Source organism: Taudactylus pleione, unplaced genomic scaffold (assembly GCF_031769625.1).
Source record: "Taudactylus pleione unplaced genomic scaffold, aTauple2 ptg000155l, whole genome shotgun sequence".
NCBI classification, from domain to species: Eukaryota; Metazoa; Chordata; class Amphibia; order Anura; family Myobatrachidae; genus Taudactylus; species Taudactylus pleione.
In genome coordinates, this window is record NW_028284557.1 from 3525205 (window position 1) to 3545111 (window position 19907).

Sequence of the window (19907 nt, forward strand, 5' to 3'; positions counted from 1 at the left end):
TAGGCTAACAAATGTAATAAGCAAAACCATATTGTAGAGCTACAGGGGTAAATATAATACCAGTGAGGGAAATAGTAGACTCATAGCTCTCTTAGGGGAATATCTATAATCAACTTCTATTTATTCAGCGCTTTAGGAGAAATTTGGGGGAGTGAAGCAAGTTTCATTAGTCAAGTTTGTGGATATTTAAGGACTGAGATCAGTTATCTGTCACAACAGTAACTAATCATACAGAGTGGAAAAGACTGCAACTTCTTCTGTCAGAGTGCAGGGCTGCAACTAGGGGGGGGGGGACTAGAGGTGCACGTGCACCAGGTGCCGGATTGCAGGGGGTGAAAAAAGCTGACTCGAGGTGGCTTGGGAGCTGCAGACTCAGAAAACGGCCATCCAAAAATGGCCACCGCCAAAGAGGAGACAAATGCTAGAGGTCCTTACTGGCCCTCTAGTGTCTATCTCCTCCTTGGCGGCGGCCATTTTTGGATGGCGGTTTTCAGCAAATTCCATGCGGACTAGCCATCCGCATGAACTCTGCTGAAAACGGCCATCCAAAAATGGCCGCCTAGGAGGAGACAGATGCTAGAGGTCCTACTGGACCTCTAATGTCTGTTAGGCCTGCGCAATGCATATAGCGTTCCCGGCACCGGGAACGTTGGAGCTGCCGGGAGAAGATGCTGAAAGCTGCATCTTCTACCGTGAGATCCCCTGGCAACGGAGCATAAACCCTGGCAACGAGCATGAAACCCCATGGCAAGAAGCATAAACCCCATGGCAACGAGCATGTAACCCCTGGCAACGAGCATGTAACCCCTGGCAACGAGCATAAACCCCCTGGCAACGAGCATAAACCCCCTGGCAACGAGCATGCAACCCCTGACAATGAGCAGGTAATTTTAAAGTAATTAGAAGCCTTACTGTGGGGTATAAAATGGTGTTAGGCAAATAGGTAAGTGGCACTTTGGTAATAGGCATTACAGTGTGTGGCATAATGTGTAATGGGCATTATGGTGTGTGGAATAATGTAAGTCACTATACCAGGGACGTCTGAGTAGTGCACTGCCTTATGGAGGAGCAAGGAAAACTTAAGGTACAGGTAGGGAGTTGGTGCAAAATTGCTGCCTTGCACCAGGTGACAGATATCCTAGTTTCGGCCCTGCAGAGTGTAACATTAGTAATTGCAGCTCTATTGGATACAAATCTAAAGGTGCCCATACATGGTACGATATCGCTGCCATATCGTACCATGTATGGACATGATATCGGACAGTACGCGCTCCCGTGGGGTCGTACATCGCACCTCAAGATCTTACTGCATGTTCACTTTATCTGGGGATGCGATGTACGATCCCATGCAGCACTATGCGGGTGGGGGAGGGGGGTGCCGGCATATATATAATACTTATACTCAGTTAATCTGTAACATGATGATCTAATGTTAGATTTATTTTGTATAGCGCTTTATCAGCGTTATATAGAGGAAGGAAGAGAGTGGAAACATGGATATGCTGACAGGGTAAAATAGTAGGTATCCTGGAGCAGTACTTTGACTAGGATACTAAATGTTTTATTGAGGAAACAAAAAGACTCAACTTGCACAACTTCAGTAAATTTTGGGACGAGTGAGATAGACTCTTTAATCTTAGGGGGAGATGTACTGAAAGCACTGAAAAGTGATAAAGTGGAGAGTGAAAATTGTCATGTTACAGGCTATTTGAAAAATGACAGCTGGGAGCTGATTGGTCAGTCATTTATCACTCTCCACTTTCCAGAGCTTAGTACATCTGCCCCTAGTGTATTACCTTTTTAGAAGGAGGATTAGGGTATCATATACAGGTTGAGTCTCCTATATCCAAATATTCCGGAATACAGAATTTTTTTGGCTTGACTGAGAAAATTAAACCTTTGATTTTTGATGGTTCAATGTACACAAACTTTGTCTAAGGCACAAATTATTAAAAATATTGTATACAATTACCTTTAGGCTGTGTGTATAAGGTATATATGAAACATAAATTAACTTAGCTTGTGCCACAAAATTATTGAAAATATTATATAAAATGACCTGCAGGCTGTGTGTATAAGCTGTATATAACTCACAAATGCATTCTGTGAGTATAATTGGGTCCCATTCCCAAGATATTTAATTATTATATGCAAATATTCCAAAATACGGAATATTCCATTATCCAAAATACCCCTGGTCCCAAGCATTTTGGATATCGGAGACTCAACCTGTAATCCTAAACTATGTGTACCTGTTACGTAATTTCTATTGTATGCTATTATTTAAAAATATAGCAATGTAAAATGTAATTGTGTGTTTAAGCTTCCCAGCATAACTGTGTTATACAAAGAAACCTAATACCCGGGTATATGGTAATGTAGGCAATTATTAATGGTTATAGTTTGTATATGTTTTAAGAATGATAGACATCTATATTAAACTATAAATCTAATTACATGGATTATTCAATTTATTATTACTCGTTATAATACTTACATGATAGGGTTTTCCCAAGTAGGCCCTGACTGACTACCAATACTTGTGGAGGCACTGATTTATACCCCTTTTCCACCAAAGTTCCGGGTCTTACCCAGAATTGGTACAGGGTTCCTATCCAGATCAGACCCGGAATTTAGCCGGCGCCGACTCGGGATATTCCCGAGTCAGCGCCGCTCACACCGCAGTCGGGCCTGCATAGACCCGGCTTTCTCCGGTGTGAAAGTGGACGCTTGGAGATGACATCATCTTCAAGCACCACTGAAGCCGGACCAATCGGCCGGCATGCGGCTCACTCCAGGTCATCAAGACCCGGAGTGCGCCGTACACACAGCAGGGTTTCACGGGCTGCACCAGTGTTAAACCCTGCTATTTACCTGGGTTGAATTGCCGGGTCACTCGACCCGGCGATCCAACCCTCACCCCTTTTACAACAAAGAGCTGCCAGGGTTAACCCTGCAATAACCCGGGTTTTAGCTCCGGTGTAAAAGGGGTATTAGATAGGTTCACCACTTAATGCATACACTCCAACATTACATGGGGACTGGAGGCAGCTGGCGCTGGCTGGTTTAACATTGTGACTTCTGTACACCGGCGCTGGCGTGATTACGTCTGCGCTGACTGCACTGCAGAGAACCACAGAGGAGGGAGCGCATCCGTCTGTCACTCAGCAGTGCTATAGGAGTCTTGTATCCCAGCAACGCTGCTAAAGAACTCGGTAGATTGTACCCACCCGGTACAAAATGGTACAGCCCATTTGCCAGTACAGACCTTTAAAAAACGGTACTGTACCGGCTAAATCGGTATAGTTGGAGGGTATGTTTAACGGTTTAAGGGTGGGTAAAGTAGATCACATAGGAGTTAGTAACCTGGTGACCCTTCAGTGGTAAAAGGGGGGGTACATATTTATAGGAATTCAGTATGTCATTTTTGTTTTGATATTAGTAAATGTTGCTATTTGAGCATTTGGCGGAGGAAAGTGCAGGCTACCTTTTAAGCTATTTTAGTCATAAAAAAAAATAAATTTTCGTGTATTAGTTAAAAACACAAGGAGTACACCACTTAAAGTGAAAGGTATTGAACATAAACCTACCTTCCAACATGACCCGTTGCATCAGGTACAAAATGCTCTGCTCCTGGACTTCCAACATAATGTATGATTGCAGCCACCTGTGTGTACTAGGTAATAGATGAGACAGGTGTTACAGCACAGGTGGCTGCATTAATAAATAAAGAAGGAAGTTCAGAAGCAGAGCATTTTTTACCTAATGGAACGGGTAATGTTGGAGGGTCTGCATAAACTATACACTGCTATTTCAGCACTACTTTGTGTTGCAAATTTGACAATGGCGTCTGGTCCTCCAGCATCCCATCATGCATTATCTTCCGCCGCTCTATTTCACTGTCCCATAATGCACCTTCTCTCCTTTCCGGGTCCCCCGTGCAAAAAAAAAAAAAACCAGTACCAGCGTCGCTACGTCCTATGACTCTGCTTATTTACTACTTTCCGCCCCTGTAGGCAGCTCGGCCAATCACCAGTGACTGATGGACCTCTAAACGAATCGGCACACGGTGTAGCTGGCTGAGGCACCTATCAGCGTACAGAGGGCGTGTCCTTGTCTCATCAGTGCAGGAACCGGCTGCTGCTTTCGATTTTGTGCCGAGGGAAGAGACAATACACCCGGGCGAAAATGGTGAGAGCGGGGATCCCGGGGCTGTGGAGCCGGGGGATGGCGGCTCTGTGATTAGGGCGCACTATATAGCGAGGCCGTGGCTGTCAGTGACTGCATATTGCATATTTTATGTATAGAGCGCCAACATATTACTCAGCGCATCGGGATACACACAGCATACAGTGACATGAGGCACCTGCCCAAAGCGAGCTGACAGGCTAACCATAATATGTAGTAGTAGTATGTATACGATGTGCGTGTATGTGGCTACACTGGGAAGCCACATGGCTTCAATCTGATGTAACCTGTGTGATGTAATATAGCATATATGGAGCCCCATTATTTAATATCCGACCTCTATACAGCCACACCATAGCCTTACACTGAGGTCAACTCTATATAATAATTTCAGAAAGTTTGTCCTGATTCCTCAATGCACGCGCAGTGGAAGCCTAGGTGCATGCCCTGGCGGCTCCCACTGGGAGAGGGATAGGACAGACCCAACGCCAGAGGTTCCCAAATGCGGTCCTCAAGGCTCCCCAACAGTCCAGGTTTCGGAGATATCCATGGTTGAGCACAGGTGACTTAATTAGTACATCAGTCAATTTGATTTAACCACCTGTGCTCGTCCATGGATATCTCTAAAAAAATGAACTGTTGGGGAGCCTTGAGGATCACGTTTTGGAACCTCTGCCCTAGGCGGTTGCCAGAGTGGGGGGTGCGGGGAGCTGTGAAAGAGCGGCAATGGGAGAAGGATGGAGCTGTGATGTGTGGGGCAGAACAGCAAGGGGGGAAGGGATGGATGGAGCATAAGGTTCAGGACAGGCAGGACTGAGGTATCCATTACACCAGAGATTCCCAAACTCCGCCATTACAGTTCAGGTTTTAAGCATATCCATGCTTGAGCACAGGTGACTTAATTAGCACATCAGTCAATTTGATTTAACCATCTGGGCTCAAGCATGGGTAAAACCTGGACTGTAATGGAGTTTGAAAACCTCTGTAGTACTCAGATTTGGTCCTCAGGACCCCAAACAGTGCAGGTTTCCAGGTCTCTTCATAGAATCACAAGTGAAATAATTAGCGCCACCCGTGGCTCTTTTGAATTGTCAGTGAGTAATGATTACACCTGTGCTCCTGCTTGGTGACCTGGAAAACATGATCTGTGTGGGCTCCTGAGGACCGAATTTGAGAACCACCGAAGTACCCTAATATATACTTCATTCACATATACAGAAAAAGTTAGTTCCACATATTTCAGTACATGTTAAGTTGACCAACTCAAAGTCTCAAGCTGGCCACACATCTAAAGATTATCTGTCCAACCAACTAGTTGATTGGTTGGAATGAAAATCTGGTAACGTATGGGAGTAACTGATGATCAGCAATTTGCTCCTAAATGCCAGAAAACAGATGAAAATGGTCGTTCAGACAAGTTTGTTAAATGTTTGATCTAAACAATTTGTTCAAACAACAGTTTTTCATCCATTTTCCGGGGGTTTGGGAGCAAATTGCTGATTGTCATTTGCTTTCATACCTTACCAGATTTTCATTCCAACCAATCATCTGGTTGGACAGATCTTTAGATGTGTGGCCAGCTTCAGACCTAGTGCTTGTATACAGTTCACAGAACTCTATGGTAACTTCTATTATAAAATTAATATTGCTAAAGGGAGAAGGAGAACATTATCTTATTAATAGACATTTTTAAATTTCAAATAAGACAAGCTTCTTAAATGAGGTGATTTTATATATGCAGATGTGTTTTACCTCCAATGATGCTCTTTCCATCGCTGAACACAAAAATGCCATGTGGCTCAGTGAATGTTAAAGTAGCTTATATTTTACAGGTGTGAATTCACTTTCCTCCAAGTATAAAGAATAACATAACTAATCACCAAATGTAAGAATATGTTTACATGGTTAGATGTGACTTGTACTTCTACTATATTATGCCCAAGTGTAGCAACCATGCTATTCTCAAAAGTAACAGTTATATACATATAATAAATTACTATTATTATTTATGGCTCTGCTTTTATATTCTATCTTACATTGTATCTTGGATTAACAGCTAGATAAACTAGTTTCCTCTGTGGTTGATACTGTGCATACTGTACATCTTGCAATTGCATATGTCTGTAAAGGTGTCCATCCACTAGACGATTAAGTTGAGAGATTGAACGATAACAATATTTCATAAATCGTTTGCAAAAATGTCTAAAACGACCAGCGATGCGCGTGCCCGCTGGTCGTTTAGACCTCTATCATCGTGGAGACATGCTGGTCAACCTGACGATAGCGTCAGGTTCAGCATGTATGGAGATGATTGATGTACCTGCACTGAACGAATGGTCACTCAGTGCAGGCTCATCACAGACTGACAAACGACTGCACGATTACAATCTCGTAATCGTGCAGTCATTTTCATGTGTGCTAGTGGATGGGCACTTTAACACAAGCATACTGAGATGATGAACATGTGAAGGCCATAATTATATAGAGCGGACTTAAAGAAAATGTTATTGAATAGGGTGCACAGGGGGCAGGGCGGCTATCACAGAAGGGCACAACGCGCCGTGGCTGAAAAAGTGTCGTTCCTAGAAATGGGTACGTGTCCTTGTGATGCGCACCCTTTAATCATTGCCCCCAAGCTCTCCCCGTGGTGTGAATAGATGCTATGCGTATGGCATCTATTCACTTGCCAGTGATTGTTTCACCTGAACTCTGGCACCCCCCTGATACTGCCCAGCGGGAACACTAATTGGAGATTGTCCTTGGATGCAAAATAGGGGTTACAGAGAAACAGTGACTAAGAATTGTAAATTATATAGAAGCATATTTATCTATTACCAGTTACTTATAGTGCACAAACATTCCACAGAGCTTTACAGAGAACATATAGCCCTCACATCAGTCCCTACCACCAGTGCAGCTTACAATCTATGTTGCCTACCCCACACACGCGTACCTGTCAGCAATGGGCTTAGGTCAGAATGTGGGGTGAGTGACGGATATTGGGTTTAAGCATCTTGGTCAAAGTATGAGTCGCACTTAACTTTTTTAAATTGTACCTCTTTGTACAGTCTATTATGTCATATAATGGTGGGGCCGTCATGGCCATGAGGGGGAAGAACTGCGTGGCAATAGCTGCTGACAGACGGTTTGGAGTCCAAGCTCAGATGGTGACCACAGACTTCCAGAAAATCTTCCCCATGGGAGAGCGCTTGTTCATTGGATTGGCTGGTCTAGCAACAGATGTGCTGACAGTGTAAGGGTCTTATTTGTATCTCAAGGAGAACATTGATATTAGACTAGTAGTTCAACTACTTACTCCCAGTAACTTGCATCAGTGCAGGCCTCCAAGATCATATTGGGAGTAGTCTATGTATATTTTACAAGGATTGATACATTTAGTTGTTTTGTGAGAAAATTAAGGAAACCTCAGTTTAGCAAGATTTCTGTACAACTGGTTATGTGCATTTCATCCCATCCTCCATCAGAACAGCCACAAATCCAGTTGTGTGGTTATCCTGCTAAATGTCTTGATTGCCCAGAGTAGATAGCTTGTACGGAAAGAAAGACAATGGCCCTCATTCAGAGCCGTACGCTCTGAGCAGAGCGCACGCTCTGAATGAGGGCCGGCCTCCATTTTCATGGAGCGTCCTCCTGGACGCTCGTATAGCTGTGGGTCACCACCCACAGGCTATACGAGCGTGCATTGTGATGGTCGCAATGGTCGAGACCATCGCGACCATCGAATTTGCGAGCCGGAGCCTGCGGTTGAGGTTTTCAACCGCAAGCTCTGGAGTGATTTTGGCTCTATCAGAGCCAAAATCACTCCCACTGACATCACTAGTGATGTCAGTGGGCCGGCTTCTGACGGGAGGCGTTCCCGTGGGAACGCCCCCGTCAGGGAGGCACGCCCCCGGCACGCCCACCAAAGGGGGCGTGCTGTCTATCAACATTGACAGCACGCCCCCTTTGATCGGACACAACGAGCGAAGGACTTTCCTTCGCTCGTCGCGTCTGGCGCATGCGCACGACGGAGCTCCCTCCGTCGTGCGCATGCTCAGTCCATAACATCGACCCACTTGCGAGCGGACAGCCGCTCGCGAGTGGGTCTGAATCAGGCCCAATGTACGTGGTGCTTTCTGTAAACTTACTGTAAGTTACAATCAGAAGAGCAAAGTATACCATCGTATTCTCAAATCAAATACAAGAAATAATAGCACAATTAAGTCACATAACAATATAGTCACAATATGCTGGGATCATGTAACTGACATTTTTCCTTTAGTCAAAGCTTACAGTTAGGTAGGATAAATTAAAAACCTTAATTGATGTGAGTAAATCAGGAATAAATGCATCTGTCTTTGCATTGATGTATTAATGGATAAAGTTAATGTTTTAATTTTGTGTGGTTGGAGTGAAGTGTACTTTGTGATTCATGATTCTAATCTTTCACTAAGACCAGAACTGCAAGTGTAAAGATGGGTACAGTATACACTATGTGTGATCCATTTCACAATATAACGGTCCAATGCGTATCGGAACAATATATTGTGCATAGTGTGTACGGCCGATCGCGTGTGCCCGTGGGTCGTTCATCGCATCATCCCATCTGCTGTGCAGCTAAATGCAACATGGAACGATACATCTCACCACAGTGTGGGCCTGATTCAGAGGTGCTCGCAAAAAGTGAGCGCTCGCTCTGAATCAGGGCGGGCGCAGGTTTTTTTAGTTGCGGCCTCTTGGCCGCTCGCATAGCTGTGGGTTACCACCCACAGCTATTGCGAGCGGCCATGATGATGGTCAAGACCATCAGGCTTGCGACGAGACCCTTGTGGTAGGGTCTCGTGGCCACAAGCCCCAGAGAGCTTCTGGCTCAAATAGAGTCGGAAGTTCTCTCACTGACATCACTGGTGATGTCAGTGGGGCCGCCCACAAACGGCAGGCGTTCGCATGGGAACACCTCCGTTTGTGAAGCCATCCCCCCCCCCCCCCCCGCCACGCCTACAAAATGGGGCGAGCTGTCGATCAACATCGACAGCCGCCTCTTTTGTAGTGAGTCCCGGAGTGAGCGCTTTCTGTGCTCGCTCCGGAGCTCGCACACGCCGCGCGTGCGCATTGGGCCACCATCGACCCACTTGCGAGCGGGTCTGAATCAGGCCCTGTGTACGGACACCCCGATGTATCGTTACACTGTGTCGGCTGACTACACATCGTGAAGTGTGTACCCAGCTTAAGTTGACTCTGTATTAATGGCCATTAACTTAGTGTCTTTTATTTTTAAAGTATATAATCTCTATTGGCCTGTGCCTGACTACTCATTCAACCACTATACTAACAGTGATTTCCTAGGAACCTGTTTGAACTGTAGGAATTTGGTATATGTGCCCTCCTTTAGCTATACCTATTAGTGACGGGTGTTTGAGTGCCCACAATAATGACAAAAAGCTTAGACTGGGGCAGGAAAACCCTGTAAAGTCAATGTTCAGATTGAAATAATCACTACTGTATGTACCAGCCAGTTTTATTTTTGCTTGTGCTGTATTTAATGTCTTCTTTTCCCAGGTCGCAGCGCCTGAAGTTCAGACTTAATTTGTACGAGCTTAAGGAAGGCCGCCAAATTAAACCCAAAACATTCATGAGCATGGTGTCTAATTTGCTGTACGAGAGGAGGTGAGAAGCACATCTGCGATATTAATGACAATCAAGCCAGACAGTTCAAGCGCATACACTTCAATACAAAAAGCATAACAATCCGAATATAACTGATAATTACTTGTAGGTAAAACTGGAGGGTGCTCAGTGGTTAAATAGTACATAATCAACCCAGTAGTATAAAAATGAGCAAACCATACTCCTTTTGTGTGTAAAAAAAGGAAGGAAATAAATATCAAATAAAATATTAAGTTTATATATGCAAGATCGGGCCATATACATACCGTAATTAAATACAGGGTGGCCATAATTAAACTTCCCCTGTTAAGAGCTGTGTGTAGCTCGATCTAACACCCAAAATGTCACTAATTAGGATATGGGAAGCAGGATTCCGTGAAAAATAATGTTCGTTCAAAAAGTTTCCCATAGAGGGAATATGGCGCTGTACAGTGCAAAAATGGCATTAAACTGGACAGACAAATGAATAACAGGACTAAACTGTTATGTTACACTAATGATAGCACCACAATAAAACATTTCTGTGAATGTGAACTAAGTAAAGAGCATCATATAAATAAATACAAAAATGGCCCCTCAAAGCATTCAAGTTTATTATGATTATTAATTTAATTTGTATTGATAAAAAAAACAAAATCATATGTGTATAATATTAGCAAGTGAATTAAACATACAACCATATTTATTATAAATTGTTAATTACAATGGATTCGGGATATACTACCCATGTAGTGGTTATACACCCATACCCTACATAAGTGCCAGAAATATGTTCAACACTTTAAAATGGCTGCAGAGCTGGCGAGTGAGCAGGAGGAACAGTTTGAAGCTGCAGTGACTGTGGCTTCCGATTGGCCCTCCTGCTCACTGCCAACCCCTCCCCCTTTACAGTGTCTCACAGCCTTGATTTAGGGCTAAGTGAGAGAGAACATGGAGACTACAGTAAAACTGACAGACCAGCCCCTGGGCTCTGGGGAGAGAAGGGAACAACTTACTATATACATGGTAATACAGGGGAAAGGTTACAGGAAAGGAAACTGGCCTTCTAGTCAATGATAGTTTTCCATTTCCCATCCTTCTGTTCACCTTTCTTCTCCCTTTCTCATTTCCCTTGTGATTTAAAATAAAAAATGTTTTTATTTTGTCTCATATTATTTTTTTATATTGTTTTTAAATATATCAGTCCAAGTTCTATTTTATAAACTGAAAGGAAGCGATGCAGAGTTGAGTACAAGTAATAACTCCTGCATTGCGTGCGCAGAAGTGCGTGCATATGATGCAGGCGACGACTGTGAATCGTTGTTGTGTACATCAAGCTTTGAAGCATGCAAAATATGTCCACATAACTGACTTATATTCAAATTTTCCAACAATAATATTATAAATCTAAAAATACACTTGATATAACTTTCATATTAACAAAGACAAATGCAGAAATCTTCATTCATTTTGTACAATGATGTAACTAGAAGACAGACACGTTCCTAATATGGTAGCATGCTAGCCCTCCAGCGTTGCTCCTTTTGGCAATGTTTTCTGCGGATGCAGATAAGGCATGTCATTTGGACCAACCCTAAACATAGAGCAGTAGACCTACTTCTTTTATGGGACAAATTAGTAGAGCCTGTGGCAACTTTGGGCTCCTTTCAACCTTTGCTCTCTCCAAACCTGTCTCATACTACACACATTCCCTTATATAAATATCTCTTCACCTCTCTTCATTTGCATAGTTCCCTCTCTTCCACCTCGTCCTTCCATATATATATACCTCAAACTTTCCTCGACAAAGCAGAAATGTGATTATGTAGGCTGCGCTAAGTATGAGGAGCAGCTGTTATGGATTTGGATAAATTTAAGTATAAAAAAAAGAGTGCTTCTATGAGTATACGCATTATACAAGCGCTCTTTTTTTTTTTTTATACTTAAATTTCCTCGACAAAGCACCTATCTACATGGTATATAATGCTTTTGAGGAAACAAAGCTAGCTAGTCCAATTTGGCATCAGATTTAAGCTGGGCATACACGTGCAGATAAAATGCCTGTCAGACCGACAGACATTTTATCTGGCAGTATGCCAGCCGCAGATGTCCGCGGCATACACTGTAAGATTTCTCTCTCAGTGTATTAGCCGACATCTGCGCTCTGCCCCCGGGGGAGGAGACATTTCCCTGTTCCTTCCATGGAAAGGAACACAGGAAATGTCTGTCTGTCTGATGCGGCTGGGCATACACAGCCTGATGGGGCCGACTGTTTACTTGTTAAGTATCGCATCGGACGGGCATGCTGGACAATCCAGGATGCCCGACCGAGCAATATTTAACAGTCAGTCGCCCGCACATGCTACAACTATCGGGGCGATCTGCGGATATTGGGCTGATCGCCCCGATAATTGTAGCGTGTATGGCCAGCTTTAGGAATATCCTTTAGTGTTGATGAGTGGAACACTGTTTTCCAGAACATACTGGAAATGTTGATACAATTTATACATTGGCTAGATCATATCCCCAGATAAGCTTTATAAAATGTGGCCCAGATCTTGTAAATATTGCTGGTGAAACTGAGGCAAGATTGGGAGCTTAACTTGTGTATTCTGACGTTGCAATTTGATTAAAAATGTGTTTTAAAGACTTCCAATCAATTGATTCAGTTACTAAGTCAGGGCTTTCCTCTTACCTGAAATAGCCCTTCTTCAACACTATCCCCTACAGCACAAGCCACATAACAGATAGATATCTATCTGTTATCTCAAACCGGTCACCTCCTTATTGCTGCTAGAATGACACTTGTTCAGTATTGGAACATTGTACATGACCTTGGGAAGAGAGATGATATAGAAACACTAGGTTTCAAGTGTTCCATGTTGGCTGCTTCTTCTCTGATCAAGTGGTAATTGTGTATGAATATTATACTCAGCATGCAGCCCCACCACCATCCAACTGCAACCCTTGGCTACATGTTGTGTCTGGTTCATGTACTTTTACATCTCCTAGATATGTATTCTCATGTTTCTAGTTGCACGAGCATCATCCTCCCCCGCCCCGCCACCTTCTTACCTGTTCTTTACTGCTCTCTTTCTCTTTGCCCTGACACTTTTGTTATACATTTGAATAAGCTGTACTATAAATTTCTTTAAGAGCGATTGATTTAAAATAAACACAGAAAAACACACTATTAAAGTATGAGCTTGCACAGGATGCTATCCAGCAATTACAAGAACACTAAGCAGTTTAAAGCTATGTGTAATACTTTCTGTATTATATTCATTTACCTTTTTGGTAAGATTGCTCTTTGTAGAGCAACACCTCTAGGGGTATATTTACTAAAGTGCTGGTTTTTAGAAGTGGGGTTGTTGCCCATAGCAACCAGTCAGATTCTAGTGATTATCTTCTAGGTGCTAAATAACTCATAAGTACAATCTGATTGGTTGTTATGCGCAACAACTCCACTTCACTTCTAAAAACCCACACTAGTAAATATACCCCATAGAGTTAAGCCTGATCCAATCTATATCTCTCCCCCTCTGTAGGTGTTAATATTGTGCATTCATTTAAAAATTAAATCTCATGGTTTTAGGTCAACTTGTATCTCTTGGTTCCATAGATCGGCCACACAATTCTCAGCCATGGTGCAAATTTATATATTGTGATCATCTTAGATACATTTTGCTTGGATGTGAGGAATCAACAAAACAGTATGTTCACTGTATCAATAAGCATTCCTTCTGCAATGGGGTATCTCCGACTGAGCCTTTGCGGGAGAGACATGACCTGCATTAGGACATCTCCTAAGTTCATTGTGATTGATTCAATTGCAGGCATTGTCCATGATGGGGTGTTGGAATGCCAGCAGCTGCAAACCAAATCGCCCAGAAATCATCAAAAAATGTTTTCTAGTGAGCGAGTTAAATATTATATATGCTTAAACTTGTGGATTTTTTTTTAAAGTACATGTGTGGGCTCTCATCACAGCTTGATGTTTTATTACAGTGCTAGATGTTACAAAATATTCTTGAGTTTATTTTTTTCGAATTAGGACACAAGTTATTTTAGTGGAATAATTGATTTTCCATTTTTATTCTTCTGCAAGGTTTGGCCCTTATTATGTTGAACCAGTTATTGCTGGACTGGACCCGAAGACTTTTGAGCCATTCATATGCTCTTTGGACCTCATTGGTTGTCCCATGGTGACTGAAGATTTCGTAGTGAGTGGGACCTGCTCAGAGCAGATGTATGGTATGTGCGAGTCGCTCTGGGAGCCAGACTTGGTGAGTATAGAAAGTTGTGTGCATTTTTTTTTTCCCCTCACTTGTATTAAAAAAGTATTTTGTTCTCCTTCTTTACAGACTATGAGCAAACTGTTAGTTGTGTATGCCTTTCTGATTTTAATTTTATTCTTCCAACCAGGCCAAATCATTAATTACATTATACCCGAGCGCATGTATTAAACATGCTACTGATCCATTTGGCATATTGCCGGAGTGCACCGTAGTACATTTTCCCCTTACCTTAAAAAATGGGAGCAGAAAATGGGTGTAGTCTGCTGCAATTTTTTTTAGATTTGCTACATTTTGTAAGGTAATTATTTTTGCCCATGCTGCTCCCCTCATTTGGAACTCTCTACAATCATTCAAACGGGCTCTCAAGACCCACTACTTCATTAAAGCCTTCCAGCTCTCATCCTAACTTGCTACTTAATGTTCCTTCCTCCCAGTCTACTCCATCTGTGTGTCTGCTCCTGTTTTAAAATGTAAGCTCTTACGAGAAGTGCCCTCTTGTGCTTCTCCCTACTAAAGGCGCAGTATCCAACATTTAGTATGCATGCTGAACTATACTAACTCTTGTCTCCTCCCCTATAAAGGCGCCAGAGGACTTGTTTGAAACCATTTCCCAGGCTATGCTGAATGCTGTGGACAGAGATGCTGTCTCTGGAATGGGAGTGGTTGTACACATCATGTAAGTACTCATGTATAGCAGATATCAGGTGTGCGCTCTTATTTCCCTCATTTACACTTTACAATATGTTCCAGGTGAATAATAAAATATTCATAGGGAGAGCTTCCCAAAAATGTAAGAGGGTAAAACAACCTTTCACATCCAACCATTTTTAAATGTCATCACCATCTTCAAATACCCTTTATGGACAATCTGACCTATTGCCTAACACCCATCTCCAGAAATGTGAAAATTGTCATTCAGAACAGTACAAAGCCAGATGTGGCATGCTTGTTACAGTACATCAGACCACATTATCCTTATGGGGTAATGCCAGCCATAAGCCTGATCTGTATTAGTCTGGTCTATCAAATATGATCTTATTTTGATCACTGCAACAATAATTTCTGGCCAATCTGGTTAAGTGTGTGAAAATACTCTAAAGAAGGTAGGTTTCATGTTCACATTAAATATCATGGCATCCCCATTCCTTGTACTGTGGGTTTGGTTTTCTCCCAGTAGCTCCATTAGCTGTAAGCATAGCTGCACATACGGTCAGTAATAGAGGCAGATGGTAAACCAGACTAATTGGTCAGTGCTGGCTGTGATCAAGTTTTTGTGTAGCTGAATCTGTAATGTTGGTCCAGACAAGGTTTTAATCAAAAGGTAAACTGTTGTCTTTACAGAGAAAAAGATAAAATGACCACACGGACACTGAAGGCACGTATGGATTAACTTTTCCTCAAACTGGACTCTGATGCTGATCAATGTAACTTTTTTTTTAAATTAAAGAGAAAAAAATAAAATAAACAATCTGGCATGTCTGATTTATTTACAAAACTGTGTTGTGCAAAAAACAGGTTTTACATGGAATATAATAAATCACAAGGGCAATGGTGCTTGCGGTAGGAGAGGATAATGAAGACCTGTGTAATGTGTATTTTTTTTTGTAAACAAACTTTGGAACACAAATAACCAATAACACTCACTTTTATTGACAAGTTTTACATTGGATGAAGGAAAAATATTTTGGCAAAACCCACTGTCTGTGGGAATATTAAAACCTCCCCTGAAAATGTGACATTACTGCTTGTGCAGGTGCAGGAAAAAAATCCTACTAATCTCCAGTCATTTTATTTTTAGCAAATGTAAATTCTCTATACAGAATTTTTCCCCCTTTCCTTAAAGATAACGCTTGGGAGGATATTTAACACCAGCATTCAAACCACAGATTAGCATGAAAAAGTCAGACAACCATATATACCATGACTAATATTTCTTAAATACATATATTCAAGGAATAAGAGATTACCTAACAGGATTGGGCAAGCCGTGACTCCCTAGTTGTTCAAGAACATTAATTTAGCCAACTGCATTTCAGAACACGGTGGTACGTGTAGCTCAACAACTGGAGAGCCACTAATGGCCAGGCCCTACAGCTAGGAGGAAAGTTGAACAGAAAAAAAAAATCCCTTTTTTTCTCTTGTGTATATAAACAAAAAAAAAAAACCCCAATTGCATTGCATTAATAAAACAATACTGTCAAAACAATTAGCATTTGTAACAGAATGCTACCTTATATGTAAACAGATTACAGAACACTTCTAATATACCAGTTCTAGACCTGGGAGATGGGTGCTTTATAGTATAAACAAGTGGGGGGGATTTATGGCAAAAGCAGATTTACCTCCTTAGCTGCCAAGCCGATCAGCAATGCAATATTGGCAGCCTAAAGCAACCTGCCACTGTAGTATAAATATGAGATGTGGGATAAGGTACCTGTAATGTTGGATTGTATCATGGGTTAAAAAGGACAAGATTCAAATGAATAATTGCAGGTAAAGTAATGTGGGCTATACATCTACAGTCCAATTCCTCACTATGCCAATCCGATCTGTGGACATCGATGATTGGCGATCCATCAGAGATTCAGCAAAATACAGCATGTTAAAAATCCCTGACTCATAAATTCAATAAGGTATGGGTAGGAATTGGGATTGTGCAACATGTTGAATTTTAAAGATGCCCCTGACGCAGGCATTGGCAGAATGGAGAATTCCCCGATAGCTGCCTCATGTATGGGCCCTATTAGCCAATGTAATATTCAAACTGGCCACAATGCACTAGGGTCCAACTTTGAATTAACCCTCCTCCCCAGGTTACATGAAACAAGCGAATCTAATTGTAGCTTTATATCTTCGTTTCACTTACTGCCTAGATTTTGAATACACCAGGTATATTTTTAGATTGGGTCTGCAGACACACCAATTTGTAGGTCTTGATATTCCCTACAGTGGGCCACAAAGTGGTAGGGCATGCTGGGCTTTCAGACCAACCTCTGACTTAAAATTGTGTGGCTTGCCCTTAAATTTATATCTGATCAAAGGTAAAGTTCATGCCTCTCAAATATTAAACTGCACACATGAAATTATAACTCATTACAATGAACAATAAAATATGTAAATTGATTGGTTTGGAGACACCTTAGTGCATAGGATGTGAAAACAAATACAAACAGGCTTTTGCCTTTAATTAACTGCTTACATCCCAGCCCTTCAGTAACTGGCATTAATGTCTTCTGGGGCCACTGACCTGTACCTTTTGCATAATGCAATGGACTCCTGAGTAGCCAAAAATGGTTTCCTCCAGTGTGTATGCGATGTTTCTACTTTACAGAGACTGTTTTATTGTGTGACTATTTAGTGCCATGTGGTCTAGGCCAGTGGTTCTCAAACTCAGTCCTCAGGACCCCACACAGTTCACTTTTTGCAGGTCACCCAGAAGGTGCACAGGAGTATTCATTACTCACTGACACATTTTAAAAGATCTACATGTGCAGCTAACTATTTCACTAGTAATTATGCGAGGAGACCTGCAAAACATGCACTGTTTGGGGTCCTGAGGACCGAGTTTGAGAGCCTGTGGTCTAGGCTATAAATAATGTTTACCTGGGAGCAAACATCATTTCCAGTCCCCTCTCCTGTGAAGGTGCCTGATAGACTGCACAGTAGGAGAGCTGTAATTTTATAAAGGGTTATTTGCCTGAGAGTAAGTTTTGTGCAGGTTGACCAAAAGATGGTGGGTAGAGATCAAATTCCCAGCCCAACTTAGCGATTAGCTTCCTGCTCTGCAGTCTTTAAGAAGAGTGTGCTGGATTTTTTTACATTTTTGATAAACCCATAGTACACATTAAGCTATATAGTAAAGCTATAAAATGACAGTTTTAAGTACAGAAGAAAAAAAACTAATCTTGTTTTCTATTATACCTAACTACTGAGCACACAAGGAAAACAGGGGTCCGGAGCCTATACACCCACCGTATACTACTTATAAGCTGCTCATTTCATATATTGGACCCTAGTGCATAGATTGTTTTGGGTGCCTTTTAAACTGCCAATATTACTTGCTGATGCAGACACTTAATTTGTATAGTGCAGAGGACGAAAATTATTATAATACTATAGATTTGTATCTTGTTCATAGGCATAAGCTACATGAAGGGAAAATAGGACTTATTTAATAAGATAGTGCAATTAGAACTGTGCAGTAACCCATCACATCATCAGCGGTCACATAGCTACTGGTCACATCACAGCATTGATCTTTGCACCTTTTATAAAATAATCCCCAGTGTATTTAGTTTTGCAAATTCTGCAATGTTTATTTCTAGTGACTGATATTTACATTTTTAAAGAGTTGTGGCAAGCAAAGTCTCACAAAAGGAAGTGGATTCAGCTCTTGACCTTAAAAACAGAATGAAGAGAATCAATTGCTTTCACAACAGCAAAATGCAATCTCTCTCCTTCTATATCATTATTATGGGACCAAATACTCTTAAAAAGGGAACACATTTTGAACTGCTGATTTAGCAAACAAGAATACTTCTGTCAATACAAGTTTTTAAAAGCAATTTTTTTTTTTTTTTTTACATTGACATCTTTAATCAGACAACCATCTTCTGTGAATAGGTAAAACAAAGTGACATCGCAGCAAAATTCAGCTTTTACAAAAGTGCTTACACTTCACACAACTTAATTATCCTCATTTGCCTAACAGGACAAAATATGTGATCCCATTATAATACTGCAGTATAGCATGTAGCTTGTAGGGACCCAGTTTGACTAGACAACAATTATATCCAAGAGCGTACACTAGGTATACTAAAGTAGAGCTGGAAGATTAGTGTAATGTCTAAATGTCAAGCTTGAGACTGCTGAGATTACTTTTTCCACAGAATGATGGCTTCCAGGTTCAACAAATATATTGCACTGGTTTGTACATTCCCTTCTTCAACTATTACTAAATTATTTCCATTATTTTGCTAGATACCCTCTGCCATTCAGCAAGTGCTTCCTATTATCTAGGCAAAGTTGTTTATTGATGCCTAGTATACAACACAGCCCAGCTGTATGCAAAGAGCAGCCTTGGCCAGTAACCCATGGCACTTCTGAAAAACACAGCAGGCAAGCAGAATACTGGGGGCAGTATTTCACATAGACTGGGGAGGGGGGGCACATACAAACCTATAAATTAGTCATGTGACGTTGGAAAACCTCTGTAACTGGGATTACCTTCATAGTACATTAGTGCATTTTCTCTAAATCTCCTGACAATAGCAGTGACAGATTATTAAAAGGATGTTGTAACAGCAAGGATGCATACCCCTCAAAGGCCAGGGGCCCAGTACAAAATACTAAAGATTTAAAAAAGGAGTGTAAAACTGGGGACTCTACTTGACACTCACATTGTGACCTAAACCTGTGGTTTAATCAACCTCATTGTGACCTTTAAATTTAATATTAGGAATTTAAAATTGGGGGAAGGAAAAATCACTTGATCTCTTCGCAGAACAGGAGGGTTACAAAAAGGATGGGCATGCAGCACAGACCAGCTCACTCACACTCATGCAGTTGCTTGCACACACACCAGGAGTGGGAGGGTAATCTCTCTGAGCACAGGGAAGAGGAAGGGGCAGAGAGGGATGGAGGGAGGAGAGCTATGCGATGATGTTTGACATAAACTCGATGAAGCGTTTGGAATACTGTTCCGGGTTCACCGTGGAGATTTCTGCTCCAGCCTGGAAGAGAGAGGAAAAATTAGGCAGAGATGGGATTGGTATT

General features: G+C 41.8%; 2 protein-coding genes across 2 annotated transcripts in view; one reads left to right on the forward strand and one right to left on the reverse strand.

Moving 5' to 3' along the window:
* Positions 1-3930: 3930 nt before the first annotated feature.
* On the forward strand, positions 3931-15919 carry PSMB3 (proteasome 20S subunit beta 3). The gene is made up of 6 exons (XM_088474605.1): positions 3931-4191; positions 7257-7441; positions 9748-9855; positions 13943-14120; positions 14714-14808; positions 15474-15919. Exons 1-6 carry the CDS (start codon positions 4189-4191, stop codon positions 15520-15522), a joined length of 618 nt encoding a protein of 205 aa, XP_088330731.1. The 5' UTR covers positions 3931-4188; the 3' UTR covers positions 15523-15919.
* Positions 15760-19907, reverse strand: part of PIP4K2B (phosphatidylinositol-5-phosphate 4-kinase type 2 beta) — a 47309-nt gene continuing 43161 nt past the window's right edge. Inside the window, exon 10 of the mRNA XM_088474604.1 lies at positions 15760-19864. Coding sequence (XP_088330730.1) covers positions 19784-19864 — 81 coding nt within the window. The 3' untranslated portion in view covers positions 15760-19783. The remainder of the gene's footprint in view (positions 19865-19907) is intronic.